At 40.7% G+C, this 16,199-nt stretch overlaps 1 protein-coding gene across 1 annotated transcript in view; it reads right to left on the reverse strand.

Annotated features, from left to right (window-relative positions):
* Nucleotides 1–5,909, reverse strand: part of LOC108701173 (heparan sulfate glucosamine 3-O-sulfotransferase 3A1) — a 47,047-nt gene extending 41,138 nt beyond the window's left edge. Inside the window, exon 1 of the mRNA XM_018235452.2 lies at nt 4,716–5,909. Coding sequence (XP_018090941.1) covers nt 4,716–5,263 — 548 coding nt within the window. The 5' untranslated portion in view covers nt 5,264–5,909. The remainder of the gene's footprint in view (nt 1–4,715) is intronic.
* Nucleotides 5,910–16,199: the final 10,290 nt, after the last annotated feature.

The following is a 16,199-nucleotide window of genomic DNA, read 5'->3' on the forward strand; positions in this document are numbered from 1 at the left end:
CGCCTCTATGCCTAAGGCATAGAGGAGGGGTAGGCAATATTTGATTGACAGCTGAGATTTTTAAATGAGTTTACAACAGCCATGGATGCTTTAATGAAAAAAACTAATTTGGATTTCATGTTTAATTTGAAAAGGACTTTTATATACAGATTTTTGGTTTTAATCTCAACCCTGCGTCTTTGGCCCACTGCTTCCTCTGGACTTTATCTACAAGGTTCCACAGACTTGGCAAGAGGATACACAAGCTCCCCTGAAAACAAATCTGTCTCAGAAAGTCTTTCTTATCTGAACGCAACTGTTCTCAGTGATTGCAGATTACAATTGTTAGTACCAAGGGGTATCCTTGACCCCATTGTTATGTACATTATATATTGAGCTACGGTTTATCTGTTGTTGTTACTCTTCAGTGGCCATCACTAGGCCATCTGGTCCCACTTGGACTTAGTCCAGCTGTCATCAACTGCCCAGTCTTTAGATAAACTGACACACTTGCACTCTCTTTCTCTAACCACTTTTCATAGATACTCTAGGTATGTGTATATCTGCCAGTGAATGCCTTGATTGCAATCTCTCTATTTGCAATTAATTGAAAGACTAGCCCTACCTTTCCAAAGCCAAAGACCAAGCGCAGGACTTGCAAAGTTCATGGATATGGCACTCAAGTAGAAGAAACAAGGGAAAGTTGTGCTCACCACAAATTTTTACAACCATTAGGCGGGGGTGCAATGAGGCTGTGACCACAAAATACATATAGACAAATACAAGAGGTCCTCTGCACTCAACCCATTATCAATAAATTTAAGACAGAGACATTTTGTGCATACTGCTACTGAAAAATGCCTTACCCTTTAAACAAAACAGGGATTGTGGACAAACAATCCCTGTTTTGTTTAAAGGGTAAGGCATTTTTCAGTAGCAGTATGCACAAAATGTCTCTGTCTTAAATATATTGATAATGGGTTGAGTGCAGAGGACTCTTGTATTTGACTCAAGTAGAAGAAACATTTCTAACTCATTCTGTCTCATGTGGCAGGACAACCATCAATGAGGTGAACTTTAACACAGGCCTCCAAGAGATCTCCTCATTTTGTTCTCACTGATGGAATACAAGCTGAACCTCACATCCCACCTACACATAAGGGCATCGCAAGCCAAAAAATGGTTTATTAAAGGTTTTTTTTTGGAAATATCTAATTAACAACCTGACTTAACCATTTTGCCTGGTCACCCACATTCACAGCCAAGTCACCCACTGTCAGTAACTGAATCTCAACTTACCCCGCCATTGAAATACATTGAATACTTATAATCAGTTGTAGCACTGGCCTGGGTAGAACAGGAGCGTGTTCTGGTGGAATGGGGGCATGGTTGGTGGTGGAGCAGGGGTGGACAAGATGCCCCTAGATCTGAAGGTATCTGAAGGTTGGTGTATTTTTGCAGTTGATTAAATTGAGGACCCTAGGCAACTGCCCCTTTTGTCCATTTATTAAAACAAACCTGAATTTGCTGAGCTGCGACCACATGAGTTTTTTGTGGATTAGTGTCCATGATGTCCAAGTGAAATTTTGGGACCTTGGGGCAAGCTGGATCTTTATCTTGGCACCTATACATTTTGAAAGCATACAGGCTCACACAATGGGCCACATCTGGCCTCCCAGTAGGCTCTCGTGTTTCCTGTCTTGCTCTCTGCTAGAGGGATTCTGGGATAAGCCTTTTGTGCTGCAGACTCGCAGCCGGACGCAGCTGTTACAAAGAATGCAGCACACAATGCTTCCTCGACCTTCCCCATAACATTTTCCAGTATTCACCTTGTTTTGATTTGCCCATAGTCATATGTTACAAGTGCGTCGGCGGATATCGCCAGATTAGAGTTCCATCACTCTGCTTCATTAAGGAAATTTCCCCCCAGAGCTTTCAGCCTCACACAGAACAATTTTCACCAATTCCACTTCAAAATCAACGGGAAACAAATCTCAGATTTACTTCTATAACAATATCCCTATGGCGCAAAATCCATAAATCCTAGAAATGTAACGTTTCGAATCACCCAGAAAAACCATGCAAGAATCGACCTGCTGACGAATGGCTGGGGAATATTTTACAAAATGATGTCACTCCGTAATTACAGATTGCACTTTAACTCGCTTGGAATCTTTTCTGACTTGCTGAATACGTTTTTTTTCTAGACAAATCAGGCAATTTCAGTGCTGTCGCTGTCAGAAAAATCCTGCACAGTTTAAGCCCTGTTAGATTGATTTTCCTGCCGGCGCTTTAAGTGAGGCACTAAAATCAAATTGTTCAGCATCATCGTGATGAGATCCTTCTTATAATACAGGAGCTGCCAGTATAACTGCTCATGAGTCGCACTTGTGGCATCGTGAATCCCATTCTCTGTCGCCCAAAATACGAAGCTACAGGACTATTTCTGGGGCAGTTTTAGGGTAGGGCGCCAGAACTAATACACATGAAACAATTGTTATAATGTCTCATTCTATATCAAGTACAAGGGACTGTTATAATTATATATATATATATATATATAAATATATATATATATATATATATATATATATATATATATGTGTGTGTGTATATATATATATATATATATATATATATATATATATATATATATATATATACACAAATTGAGGATGCACACAGGGAATTTTAAATAAGTTAAAAAAATGATACTTTTATTAAATACATCTTATAAAGCAGGTCTGGACTTGCCTTTTAAGATGAATTTAATAAAAGTATAATTTTTTAACTTATTCAAAATTCCCTGTGTGCATCCTCAATTTCTTGTTTTTTGAATGCAGCTGTAATGGATAGCCCGGGGTAATTTGTTTCATAAATGTGGTGTGCTAAACACTCTTTGGACTTTGACTAAATATATATATATATATATATATATATATATATATATATATATATATATATATATATATATATATATATATATGTATATATATATATATGTATATATATATATATATATATATATATATATATATACACACACACACACACACACAAACACCCATATCCACAAATCCACACATGCACACAGATGGCTAAACACTTTTACACAGATCATATTTTACAACATGCTTTTATATACAAATTTTAGTTATCACCCATGTATTATAAGGGATATTTTACCCTCTACTGTAAATTATAAGGGTATTAGAAGTCTCTGAGGGATTCGGTGACAATATAAAGGCACAAGGCTGCAGGCTGAGTTATACAGGGAACTCTAAGTATCACTTATGTATTATAAGGGATAATGAACCCCCTACTGTAAATTATAAGGATATTAGAAGTCACTGAGGAGTTCTGTGATCTTATCACAAGGCTGCAGGCTGAGTTATACAGGGAACTCTGAAGTGTCCTTATTTTTTATAATAGGGCATACTTTATTTCTAATAATAGACAGCTTTCATTTGTGTATTATATAGTGAAGTACCCCTATTGGAATATATAAAATATATTTTGTCACCTTCAGCTTTGTGCTTTTATAAAGGTCATGGAACTCCAAAGTATTTTCCAAAAGAGGTTACTTTATTTATTATAATACACACATTTAAGTGAGTCGTGGCAGAAATTACATCACTTAGCTCCATTTATAAGGATATAATATGTAGGGTATTGCTGACTCTGGTGTATTACTAAATATACAAACACACCCATGTAGTGTAGTCGTTTTTCAGCCGACTAATAAATTCGCGAAACTCCCGCGAAAATTCGACGGCTCCACAAAAAGTCAATTGCGTCAAAACCGTTGCGAGTCAACACTATTCGGATGCCCATTGACTTTAACGCCAGCGTCAAAATTGACACAGGCGTCAAAATTCAAGTCAATTCAAATTTTTTGCCGTTTTGCATGTATAAATTGTATAAAGGGTGTAACAAGCTAAATGCAGAGACAGAATGTTCACTGGACAGACAGACCACTTATACATACTATAGTTTATGTAAGTAAATATACCTTCTTTAATATTGATGTGTGTATATTTTTCAAGAGTAACACCTGTTCATTTGTTAGACGCATTATTAGCAGCTGTCTCTCTTTCTCCTAATATCGGACCATACCAAATGTTACCTTTGCATAGGTGCATCTGTACAATGGGGATACTTTCTGTGCTGTACTTGTCCGTATAACTCTTGACTCACTGATAATATGAGTGTGTGGATGAATTAATGACAATGCCTGCAGGCTGGATATATCTATATCTATATATATATATATATATACATATATATACCAGTTCCAAAGGTGCACTCCGTTTACTTAGTAAGGACCCGGGTGCCAGCTAGGGAAAACCAATATTTGTACGAGAAGCGACACTCACGGGATCATTTTAGATGCAAACAGAATGTGTTTATTCCAATATATATATATATATATATATATATATATATATATATATATATATATATATATATATATATATATATATATATATTCTGTACCAGTAGGCTTCAATGGATGAAAGCAGAGAATAAGTTCTAAGAAAACAGTACTGATTCCAAAACACTTATATATACTGTATATTATACAAGAGTCAGGTTTCTATGGGTCTTGTAGGATCCAACACTTCCAGTTATCTGTGCCTTCTCCTGTGTTTGGCCAGCGAGTGGCACTGGAGACTCACTACATCTCACACACAAACCAGTAAAGCTTGGATACATGTATCTTCCTCCCAACTCACCTGTACCACTCCAGTCCCTTGTCATAATTCCGATCAAAGAAGTGGGGTTCAGCCCCAACCGCCCTGATGTCTGGGTGGATCCGGAGAAACTCCAGCAGAGCTCGGGTGCCCCCTTTCTTCACTCCGATAATGATAGCTTGGGGCAGATTCTTGCTGCCTTCTCCCAAGGGAATCAGGGTGCTATCAAGCATGGGTGTTCTTGCCTTGTTCTCTACCCCAGCGTGGGCATAGACTACTGCACGGCTGAGGAAATGTCGGCTCCAGGGGGCTCCCTTGCCCTGTGTCCATCTTTGCTCCTTCATCTTCTGCAACAGCTTCTTCCTTTTCACTGACTGCCAGATGGTTATATCCGACTCCTGATACCCACCTTCCTCTTCTTCAGAGGCATGAATGATGGGTCCTGGAAGGCTCTGGCACTGCTCAGCCAGGCAGTAGAAGACATAGAGGGACATGAGAAGGGAACAAAGCATCATAACAAACTTCCTAAAAATGCTTCTGGGCAGTGGCTCAGGCAGGGATGTGGGGAGTGCCATGCTAGCCGAAGGCATGCTGAGCTCGCCATGCTAAAGTTGCCAGAGTGCCAATGCCATAGCATTAGAAACTGTCTCCCAGGCACCAAATATGCTAAGCTAGTAGCTATTGCAGCAGTTCATGTTCCCCAACTTACTCCTTGTGGACAAAAACAAGTAGATTGCAAGCTCCTCTGTCTGATTGATGTGAACAGTGAATTGACCAAATGCAGAAACAAACTATTTCAGAATGGCCCTAAAACAAGGTGATATTTCCCACTTCTGTGCACTTGTATAGCACATGCCATGGCTGAAGGAGATCAAGTGATGTGAATTGCTACCGGCTGCATTGGTAGTTCATACTGTGATGAAGTACAGGCAGATATCATGTCCCATTGCTCTCCGGCACTTGTTATCTAGTGAATCCCCTCTTTCGGCCATTCTAAAGCCGCAGCAAGCAGTGCAGTGATGCTGGTTTGATTTCTCCCTGGACAAATTTTTTGTTGCTCCCAGGGCTTCTTGGGAATATTGTCAGGGCTTCCTGGCACTTTTCAGCCTGAGTTTGTTACACGTCCCTGCCCTATAAGCCAGTACCACTGCCACTTTGCTCCTCCAGCATCCTAAGCCCCAGAGCTTCCCCCCTGCCTGTGAGCTGCTTGTGTATGTCAGTCCCTCTGCACGTGGGGCCCAGCACAGCAAACCTCTCAATGACATCAGAGCACTGAACAGGCACAACCTCAGCCAATTAGATTTGGAAATGAGATGAATGGGGGTGTGGGCTCACCAATAAGGAGAAAAGGAGGTGTGTCCCTTGCCAGACACCTTCTATGAAAATAGAATAGAAAGCCAAAATACAGAGTCCCTATTGGACTTTGTAATTCCTGCACATCACAGCGCTGCTCCCTCTCTCTCTCACTCTCTCTTTCTTTTTTGATTCTCTCTGACTCTTGCTCTCTCTCTTTATTTGCTCTTGCATATTAATATAGCAGGACTCAATGCTAAATGTTCGTATTATCTTTAATACAGAGGAGGGAGCAAATTAGAATGGAAGGAATTACAACAAAAAGAATGGAGGTGCATACTAGCCTATGTGCAGCCAGGGAGGCAAGAAGAAGGGCTTTCCTGGTCCAAAGAGATTGCAATCTAAGTATTCTCTTTCTTTCTTTCCTATCTATCTATCTGTCTATCTATCATCTGTCATCTCTATACCATCTCTATTTATGTCTTTATTATCTATATATTTTTCAATCTATTTCTCTCTCCTCTCTATTGTTCTCTGTAACCCTCTCTGTCTTCCTTTGTCTCCTTCACTTTCTCTTTTTCCACTTTCCTCCCTATTGAAGTATCTTCACTCACTTTCACTCTATCTCTTTGCCAGAATCTCTATAAGTGTCATTTGTTTCTCTATCCATTTGCCCACCCATTTATGTCAAGTTCTCCTTTTCTGTATACCTATCTATCTCCCTTTTATTTTACAGCTCCTAAATCCATCTCTCTATCAGCCTGTGCATCTGTGTTACACCTCTGCACACCCACATCTTTAGCTGAGATCTGTGTCTCTGGGGGGAGTGGGTAGGAGGAGTGGGATTAGGCAAACACGCACGCCCTGATCAATAAGGCAATCCATTATAATGCAGGGACAGGTTTTCCCGACATTGCACTCGTTGGGGCTCCGAACGATGGGGAACTGGCACCTAATGCTTCAGTTTGTCTATGGAAATACTCGGCCTTCATTTGCATGGGAAGCTATGGCCACATTTGCATAAGGGCCGCATTTCCTGACTTACCTTTCTTTTTGTGTTATATATATATATATATATATATATATATATATATATATATATATATATATATATATATATATATATATATATATATATATATATATATAAAAATATATGAGTAAATATTGAAAAGAAGTTTAGTATTTTTGTGGTGTGGCAGCTGGAGAGTATTAGGCTAATGCCAGATGGTGGTTGAATTCTGGCCCTACGCGGGCATTAGCTTCCTCTCCTGCCTGCACCCAGAACCATTGTGTGCAAACTCTTGCATTTATTTGCCAATATCAGCCGGTGTGGCCTGCACCTGAGCTGACACAATGGTTTCGGGTGCAGGCAGGAGAGGATGCGAATGCCTGTGTATTGGCATTAGCCTGAGTATTTTAGCAGGCCAATATCAACCCCCTTTGGCATCAGCTTTAATGAGTACCCACTTCCAGGCATGGGCTTCATCGTGTAACTTTGCCATTGGAATTTGTGGAGAGGCCACCAAGGCCCAGGCATAGGGCAGCTGGATTTTAGGGGCGGCATGCTGCCCAACCCCGCCCATATTGGTTCATAAATACTGGGCATGCACAGGAGTTACAATAGTTTTTTCAATTTCCCGTGCGCCATTCCCCATTGCTCTGTTCCCGATGATGAAAATTTGAGTGAATAAAAGGGAGGGGATGGGGGGTGACGAATGACAGCAGGCCTAGGGGCACTTTCTATGTAAATCCTGCCCTGCATATCATTTATTCCCCTATAAATATTTACTATAAGCTATTAGCACTGGTTAATCGTCACAAGGAGCCTTGTTCATCTGTATATTTGTGTTTATTTATATCAGTGGGAGCTGCCATGATTGCTCAGATGAGGCAACAGCATTCACACACACTGTAATGCTCTCTCCAGTAGACACATAACTGTGCCGCGCTTACTCTTCTTTACATGGGAATAACAGAACATGTCGTACATGGAAGTCCTGCTGTATTGGAGTGGAGCTAATGGATTTAGCCAGAGGGATAATCCTGACAGTGACAGGGCCTGACACTACTAATTTCCAACATGTGTATCTGGATGTTTACCTTGCTGATTGTTTTGCTTGCTGATTGTTTTGGTCATTAAGATTATTTAACGACAGGCTCCAAAGTGCAACCCTTTTATTATCTCCTCAATTATCTGTGTTTGAACTGACACAACTCTGACCCTGGGTGCCCTAAGGCTATCCTGAGCAAATTACACCCCAGCAGCCTTCCCGAAACAGCTTCTCTGCTGCAGCCATCTCTGCTAGCTGAAGATACAGGGTGTTGTTACTCCTATAGCCAAGCACAAAATGTTTGGCATCTATAAAACCATAACGGTAGTGCACAGCGACGGAAACGGGACACTAGGAAAAAAACCCTGTCAGCCCCAGCCCTCCTGGGCCTCGCCAGCCCAGACCCGTCTTGATCCCCCCACACAATCAAATAAAGAATTGCGCGTAAAGCAGGTATGTGCTGGCGGGAGAGGGGTGGCCTGATGTGGCGCAGCCCCGGTGGGCCCAGAACCTAGTCCGACCCTAGTGGTACTGTTTTAATGCATAGACAAAAATTTATGGCAGCACTCATACAGAAACTGCACTCATGACCTTGCACAAACTTACAGAGCCTATTGAGTGTTGCATATGAAACATTTTATATTATTTTTATGTTGTACAGGTATGGGATCCCTTATCCGGAAACCCGTTATCCAGAAAGCTCCAAATTACAGAAAGGCCATCTCCCATAGACTCCATTTTATCCAAATAATCTTTTAGTCTGTAATAATAAAACAGTACCTTGTACTTAATCCAAACTAAGATAGAAATGAATCCTAATTGGAACCAAAACCAGTCTTTTGGGTTTATTTAATGTTTAAATGATTTTCTAATAGACTTAAGGTATGAAGAGCCAAATGACAGAAAGATCCATTATCCAGAAAGCCCCAGGTCCAGAGCATTCTGAATAATAGGTCCCATGCCTATATATTTAAATGTCCAGAGTGTCCGCACTCAGACCTCAGTAAATCAGAGGTGCATGATCAATAATTGTAGTATAAAGAGATTATAAATGTATACATTATATATATATATATATATATATATATATAGATATAGATATAGATATAGATATAGATATAGATAGATAGATAGATAGATAGATAGATAGATAGATAGATAGATAGATAGATATAAGGAATCACCAAAGAGTTCCAAGACTATATAAAGACCATGCAATGTGGAACCTACTATATCTGTCAGTCCCTGGGGTAGGTGATTAAGAGAGGTAGGACGGACTCACTATTTATGTATGAGTTGTAACCCCCACCCTCCATCTGAAAGGAAGGATATATGTCTACACAGTCTGGGGCATATGGAAACGTTTTTTTCCCTTGAGGGGGCCATCTATTATGGAACTTGACGTTTCATAGCTGTTGTTAAACTTCAACTACTGGGTATGCTGGGAGTTGTATTCCAGTAACTTTTTTTTTTTAAATTGGGGCTCACATGGGTAGTGGACTTCTAACTTGTGCCCCCTTTGAGGAGTACCTGTTGAAACCTTACTAAATAATTGCATTAAAGCCCCTATAAAACATCATGGCGCTGAAATGCAATAAGCGAGGACCAGATTAACCCTTCCCTCTATAGAGAATTTGCTGTGTCGCAATCTCTTTACCCCCCCCCCGGTGCCTTTATATTCAAGAACGCTGCAAATTAAATATTCTCATGATGGGTCAGTCCTGGAATTTCTTTTTGTCTCATTAACCCAGCAGATAACATCGCAGTGTGTCTCATAATGCCATTTTCCCAGATTGAGAAGGATCCGGGTTAGAGATTAATGCCCCTTTCTTTATTGCAAGCAAGCAATTAATAAGTACGACTGGCCTATCAGCATAAAATACAGATATTGGAAGGTGAGGAAGTTGGGCTGGCATCCAATTTATGTAAAACCCTGCATATTTGGGAACTGGGTATTTTATAGTCATGCAAAATGAGAGAATTTCTACTTAGAGGGGAATTAGGAGTTTTTAAAGAGCCATAATTAGCCAGCCTTACGGGAAACCAGATGCCATATTGTAATGTACCCGTCAAGGAGTCCTCGGTATGTAATAAACACGCATAAATGAAATACACACAGATATAGATATGGGAAATCCTAACTAATCTTCTCTGACAAGAAGGAGATAAATGGGGCTCATACAAACCCTTGCTGTACCGCCCCCTGGTGGTGATGGGGTAAAACTTGAATCACACCTTGACATGTCTATATACTTTACATCAGGGGTGCCCAAAAGGTAGATCAGGATCTACCAGTAGACCTTTAGATCAGTAGATCTCAAGACACTGTCAACGAACAGATTGTCTAAATCTCCCTCCTATTTCATGATTTTCATTCAGATATTTATTATGTTAAGGTGGCATAAGAAAGAGTTGTTTGATAAATATAACAATATACATTTTCTCATAAATCAATATTTAAGTAATATTTTGTATGGAACAAAATGCTAACAATGCTTTTATGGATGTAGATCATAATAGGACAACCTCACTAAAAGTAGACCTCCCATTAGTAAAGTGAGGGCACTCCTGCTTTACATAAACATGAACATGTAACATTTTTATTTAAAATAGCAACAGTTAGATGAATTCCAATATATTAATGTCTGCACTTAAATAAATAGCTGAGTCAAGTGAAGAACTTGGGTCAGAGATCAATCTCACCAGTCCCTTATCAGCAAACATGCGCCGTTCCAACTTTAATCCTGCTGTTAGAATAGACTGATATTGGAATAAATTAGTGTGTGTACCCAGGCCCCTCTCATAAATACACGCACCCGGAATCTATGAGCGCAGATTTAATTAAAATGGTGTAATTTCTTAAACTGATTAAATTACAGTCCTTCCTCAGCAGCCAATTCAGGGAAGAGGTTTGTGTCAGGGGGTTATTTTTCTCTGCTACCTGTTGTGGTAGAAAGGGTGTGGGGGTGTTTAGAAGGTATGTGGTTGGCCCTGTAGCCCCAATTGCATGTTAGGATTTGTCATTATCATCATCATTAACCTTGCAAACATTATCAGTGATGGCATCGTTATTGAACAGAATCAACCTCAGAATGTTGCAGGGAAAGCTTCATACAACAGCTGGTCCGTATCTCTGGTTCCATCTCCCCATTTTAAAGAGGAAAATTATTTCTGCATTGGGCTTTGAACTGCTCTCTGGGATCATCACTGGTTGCAGTCAACTGGTACTTATTAGACTGCAGTGTAACGCTATTATCACATGACCATGGCACTCACCTGTTAGTATACAGCAGTGTGGTCTGACTATTTGTATGTTTGTATATTTTTATTTGTAAAGCAGTTTACAGCTATTTCAGTTCAAGCCTTCCTGGCAGGTCCAACATTTGGTCAGGTCCCTACATGGACACACATGTGGTTTTACTGCGTGGAAATGTGGCGGGCTTTTTAAAAAAAGTGACCGCTGCGTAAATAGGCTAAGCGGTTTAAAGCTTAGACAATGGCACACGGTTAATATTTACGCGGCGGTCAGCTTTTTTAAAAACCGCGCTGAAAACCGCCTGTGTGTCCATGCCCTAAGACACTTGCCTACCTAATGAAAGGTGACTTCAACTTATATATATATATATATATATATATATATATATATATATATATATATATATATATATATATATATACAGTATCATAAGCATGGTCTAGCTTTACAAGCAAATAATTCTTGTCCCTTACGTGAAATGAATTGTATTTTTTTCCTTTGGTACAATAATGGGTCAGTGGGGAAACTGTTCCATCTCCAGGAGCCTTTTAATTGCTTAGCGGTGTGTTTGCTCTAGTTGTTCTACCAGGAAGAGATGTGACTCTTTTTGATACACAAGACTGGGGTGTTAAATTTTATCCAGCGTCACACTCTAATAATTCTGCAATGGGCACAATGGGAGAATTTAGAAGCTGTAAATCGGAGAAGCAGGAGGGCAGCTTAGGGAAGAAGTAATAACCTTTCAGCTGCTGCGCTTAACATCCACCCTTTCCAGCAGGCTGGGCTGCTTGCACCTGTTCTGTGCTCCCAACCATCAAAGACCACCTTTGCCATGAGAGAAAGGGCAGCCGGGCATTGTAGGAACTTGGCACAAGCTAAGGGACATCTGGAAGATAGTGGGCACTTAGGCTAGTGCTGGCATGAATTAATAAAGACAAGGTAAGTGGAGATGCCCGGGAATTTAAAGCAGCAAGTGCACTTGTGTGCCCATTTTAGGTTTTGGATCATTTCCCCTTTATTCTGTTTAAACAGCAAATTGGCTCTTTAGCTATATGAAAGTTACAATCTCTGCCCAATATACAGGTTGATTACCCTCCCCCCGTGCACTTAAATCCAGTTGGCCAGCCTGATACCCACCTGCCCAACCTGCTGCACATGTTCTGCACCATAAAGGCCTTGTCCAACCACATGGTATCAGAGCCATATAAAGAGGCATATATTGAAAGGTGAAATTAAGCTAACCGAGAGTCTTCAGAATGAGATTTTGCCATTCTATTCTTTTTTAAGGAACCATGCTGCCACCTGAGGCAATATCCCTTTTGCCGCTCCCCGCATAAAACTTGAGTGTCGGAGAGGGTCAAAGGGGGTCAGTAACAAGCAACGAGTGCTATAGCACTCTCTGTGCTGGCGGAGCCAAATTTCTGGGTTAAAAACCAGAAATTCAACTCTTAAAGTTACAAGAGATGGCTTTTTGCCGCCCATTGTAATTGGCCAGTCACTGTTGCATGAGGCAAGGCTCTCACCTTGCCTCGTGGCAGAAGCGACCCTCTATATATCAATGGATGAAAGTGAAAGGTGATCCTTTTATATATGCACCTAAAAATCCCATAAAGAACCTTGGAATTTCACTCATGTCTGATTTACCTTGTAATTAAAGTTTCAAGCACCCTTATGTACTGATAGGGTCATGGGTGTAATAAGCGCGTGCCGGGCCCCCTGCCAGAAAAACTTTGGGAGGGCCCGGTGAGCACAGCTACTCCCGCCCACAACCCACTCTGTTTGTAACCCCCCTCCCCTGCCACAAGCTCACACAGGTGCAGGATTCAAACTCTATAGAGGAAGCAGTGCAGCTCCATCAGGGTCTATTTCCTCTATAGTTACGCCAGTGGTTAGGGTTGCCATTTGACCAGTGTTTTGCCAGCCTGACTGGTAAAAAAGATGCTTAATACCAATGTTAAAGGAGACATTTTGTGTAAAAAATAAGAATATAACAGTGTGTTATACTCATTAAGATATAGAAGAATTTTGCTTTAAAAGGTAGTTTTTCAAGCTGGTTTATTGAATATTTATGCAAAACCCCTAATAATCCCTCCCTTCTCTTCCACTTCCTGCTCCCTCAATTCCCAGGCTGTGCAGGGGAACCAACAGCTCTCAGCTCACTGCACTGTAGGACAGGAACCAATCAGCAGCTAGCAGAACCTGATAGGGAATTGAAGCCTGTCTGTGCTTGTCTGACTGCAGGGCTGTGATTGGCTGTCCTCCTCCTAGTGTGCTTCTGGCAGGGACTGTTATTACACGGCCACCCCTCATTTGAAACACAGTCAAGGACCAGAGAACATCTATAGAGAGCTCCAATAAAGGGGCTATTTTTAAAGATAATGTTCATTTTCAGCACCATGTAAAAGCAACACCATATTTTACTTATAATTACCTACAAAATTAGAGTTTTTTTCATTTATCCTATATGTCTCCTTTAATAATAAAATGCTAAAAATATAGAAAGGCAGGTATTTTTTTCCAGAAAAGGTCGCACCTCTATTTACTGTACAAGGCCTGAAATAATCTTATTGTATAATACATGCTCTGTGCACTATACACTATATTATACAGTGTTCTCCACAATATACTATATACAGTGCTTGGTGTGCCCACCCTATACGAAAGAGTGTCTACCCCCCCAAATACTATACAGTATGGAATGATTACTATGCATGTCCTTATACCCTGTCACTACTATGCATTGGCTCATAGTCACTGCAAAGCCTCATATGCCCAATCACTACAATGCCTGGCTTCATAAAGCCCACTTACTACTATGCATAGCCTCATATACTAGTGATGCATGGGTCGAGTTCAGGTTGTTCACTTTTCAATTCACTTTTAGTACGATGTAGACTAGAGAGTGTTATTCTAAGACCATTTGCAATGTGTTTTCATTTTTTATTATTTGTGGTTTTTGAGTTATTTAGCTTTTTACTCAGCAGCTCTCCAGTTTGCAATTTAGCGTCCAAATTACCATAGTAACCATGCACTGATTTGAATAAGAGACTAGAATATGAATAGGAGAGGGGATGAATAGAAAGATGAGTAATAAAAGTATTAAATAAATATGTAGCCTTACAAAGCATTTGTTTTTTAGATGGGGTCAGTGATCTACATTTAAAAGCTGGAAAGAGTAAAGAGGAAGAAAGCAAAAACTATTAAAAAGAAAATATCAAGACCAATTGAAAAGATGCTTAGAATTAGTCATTCTATAACATACTTAAAGTTAACTTAAAGGTGAACCATCCCTTTAACCCAGTGTGCTTCGGAATGTATATGCCTGCCCTGCCATGCTCTAACATCACAGAAGGGGCAGGGCATGCAGGTGCAAACCTATATAAAGCAAAGAAGGGTGGCAGAAGAGGGGGGCACATGGTAACGTTCAGCCTGAACCCACCACGGCCTGCGGGTTTAGGGAACTTCACTATCATATACCAAATCACTAAAAGCATGGCCTCATATCCCCAATCAATTCAAAACATTGCCTCATATCCCCAATCACTACAATGCAAGGCCTCATATCCCCAATCACTACAATGCATGGCCTCATATCCCCAATCACTACAATGCATGGCCTCATATCCCCAATCACTACAATGCATGGCCTCATATCCCCAATCACTACAATGCATGGCCTCATATCCCCAATCACTACAATGCATGGCCTCATATCCCCAATCACTACAATGCATGGCCTCATATCCCCAATCACTACAATGCATTGCCTCATATCCCCAATCACTACAATGCAAGGCCTCATATCCCCAACCAATTCAATACATGGCCTCATACCCCCAATCACTACAATGCATGGCCTCATGTCCCCAATCACTACAATACATGGCCTCATATCCCCACTCACTACAATGCATGGCCTCATATCCCTAATCAATTCAATACATGGCCTCATATCAGCAATCACTACAATACATGGCCTCATATCCCCAATCAATTCAATACATGGCCTCATATCAGCAATCACTACAATACATGGCCTCATATCCCCAATCAATTCAATACATGGCCTCATATCAGCAATCACTACAATACATGGCCTCATAACCCCAATCACTACAATGCATGGCCTCATATCCCCAATCACTACAATACATGGCCTCATATCCCCAATCACTACAATGCATGGCCTCATATCCCCAATCACTACAATACATGGCCTCATATCCCCACTCACTACAATGCATGGCCTCATATCCCCAATTAATTCAATACATGGCCTCATATCAGCAATCACTACAATACATGGCCTCATATCCCCAATCAATTTAATACATGGCCTCATATCAGCAATCACTACAATGCATGGCCTCATATCCCCAATCACTACAATGCATGGCCTCATATCCCCCAATCACTACAATGCAAGGTCTCATATCCCCAATCACTACAATGCAAGGTCTCATATCCCCAATCACTACAATGCATGGCCTCATATAGCCAATCACTACAATGCAAGGTCTCATATCCCCAATCACTACAATGCAAGGTCTCATATCCCCAATCACTTACAATGTATGGCCTCATATCCCCAATCACTACAATGCATGGCCTCATATCCCCAATCACTACAATGCATGGCCTCATACCCCCAATCACTACAATGCAAGGTCTCATATCCCCAATCACTTACAATGTATGGCCTCATATCCCCAATCACTACAATGCATGGCCTCATACCCCCAATCACTACAATGCATTGCCTCATATCCCCAATCACTACAATGCAAGGTCTCATATCCCCAATCACTACAATACATGGCCTCATGTCCCCAATCACTACAATGCATGGCCTCATATCCCCAATCACGACAATGCATAGCCTCATATTCCCAATCACTACAATGCAAGGTCTCATATCCCCAA

The sequence above is a fragment of the Xenopus laevis genome, chromosome 9_10L (assembly GCF_017654675.1).
Source record: "Xenopus laevis strain J_2021 chromosome 9_10L, Xenopus_laevis_v10.1, whole genome shotgun sequence".
NCBI classification, from domain to species: Eukaryota; Metazoa; Chordata; class Amphibia; order Anura; family Pipidae; genus Xenopus; species Xenopus laevis.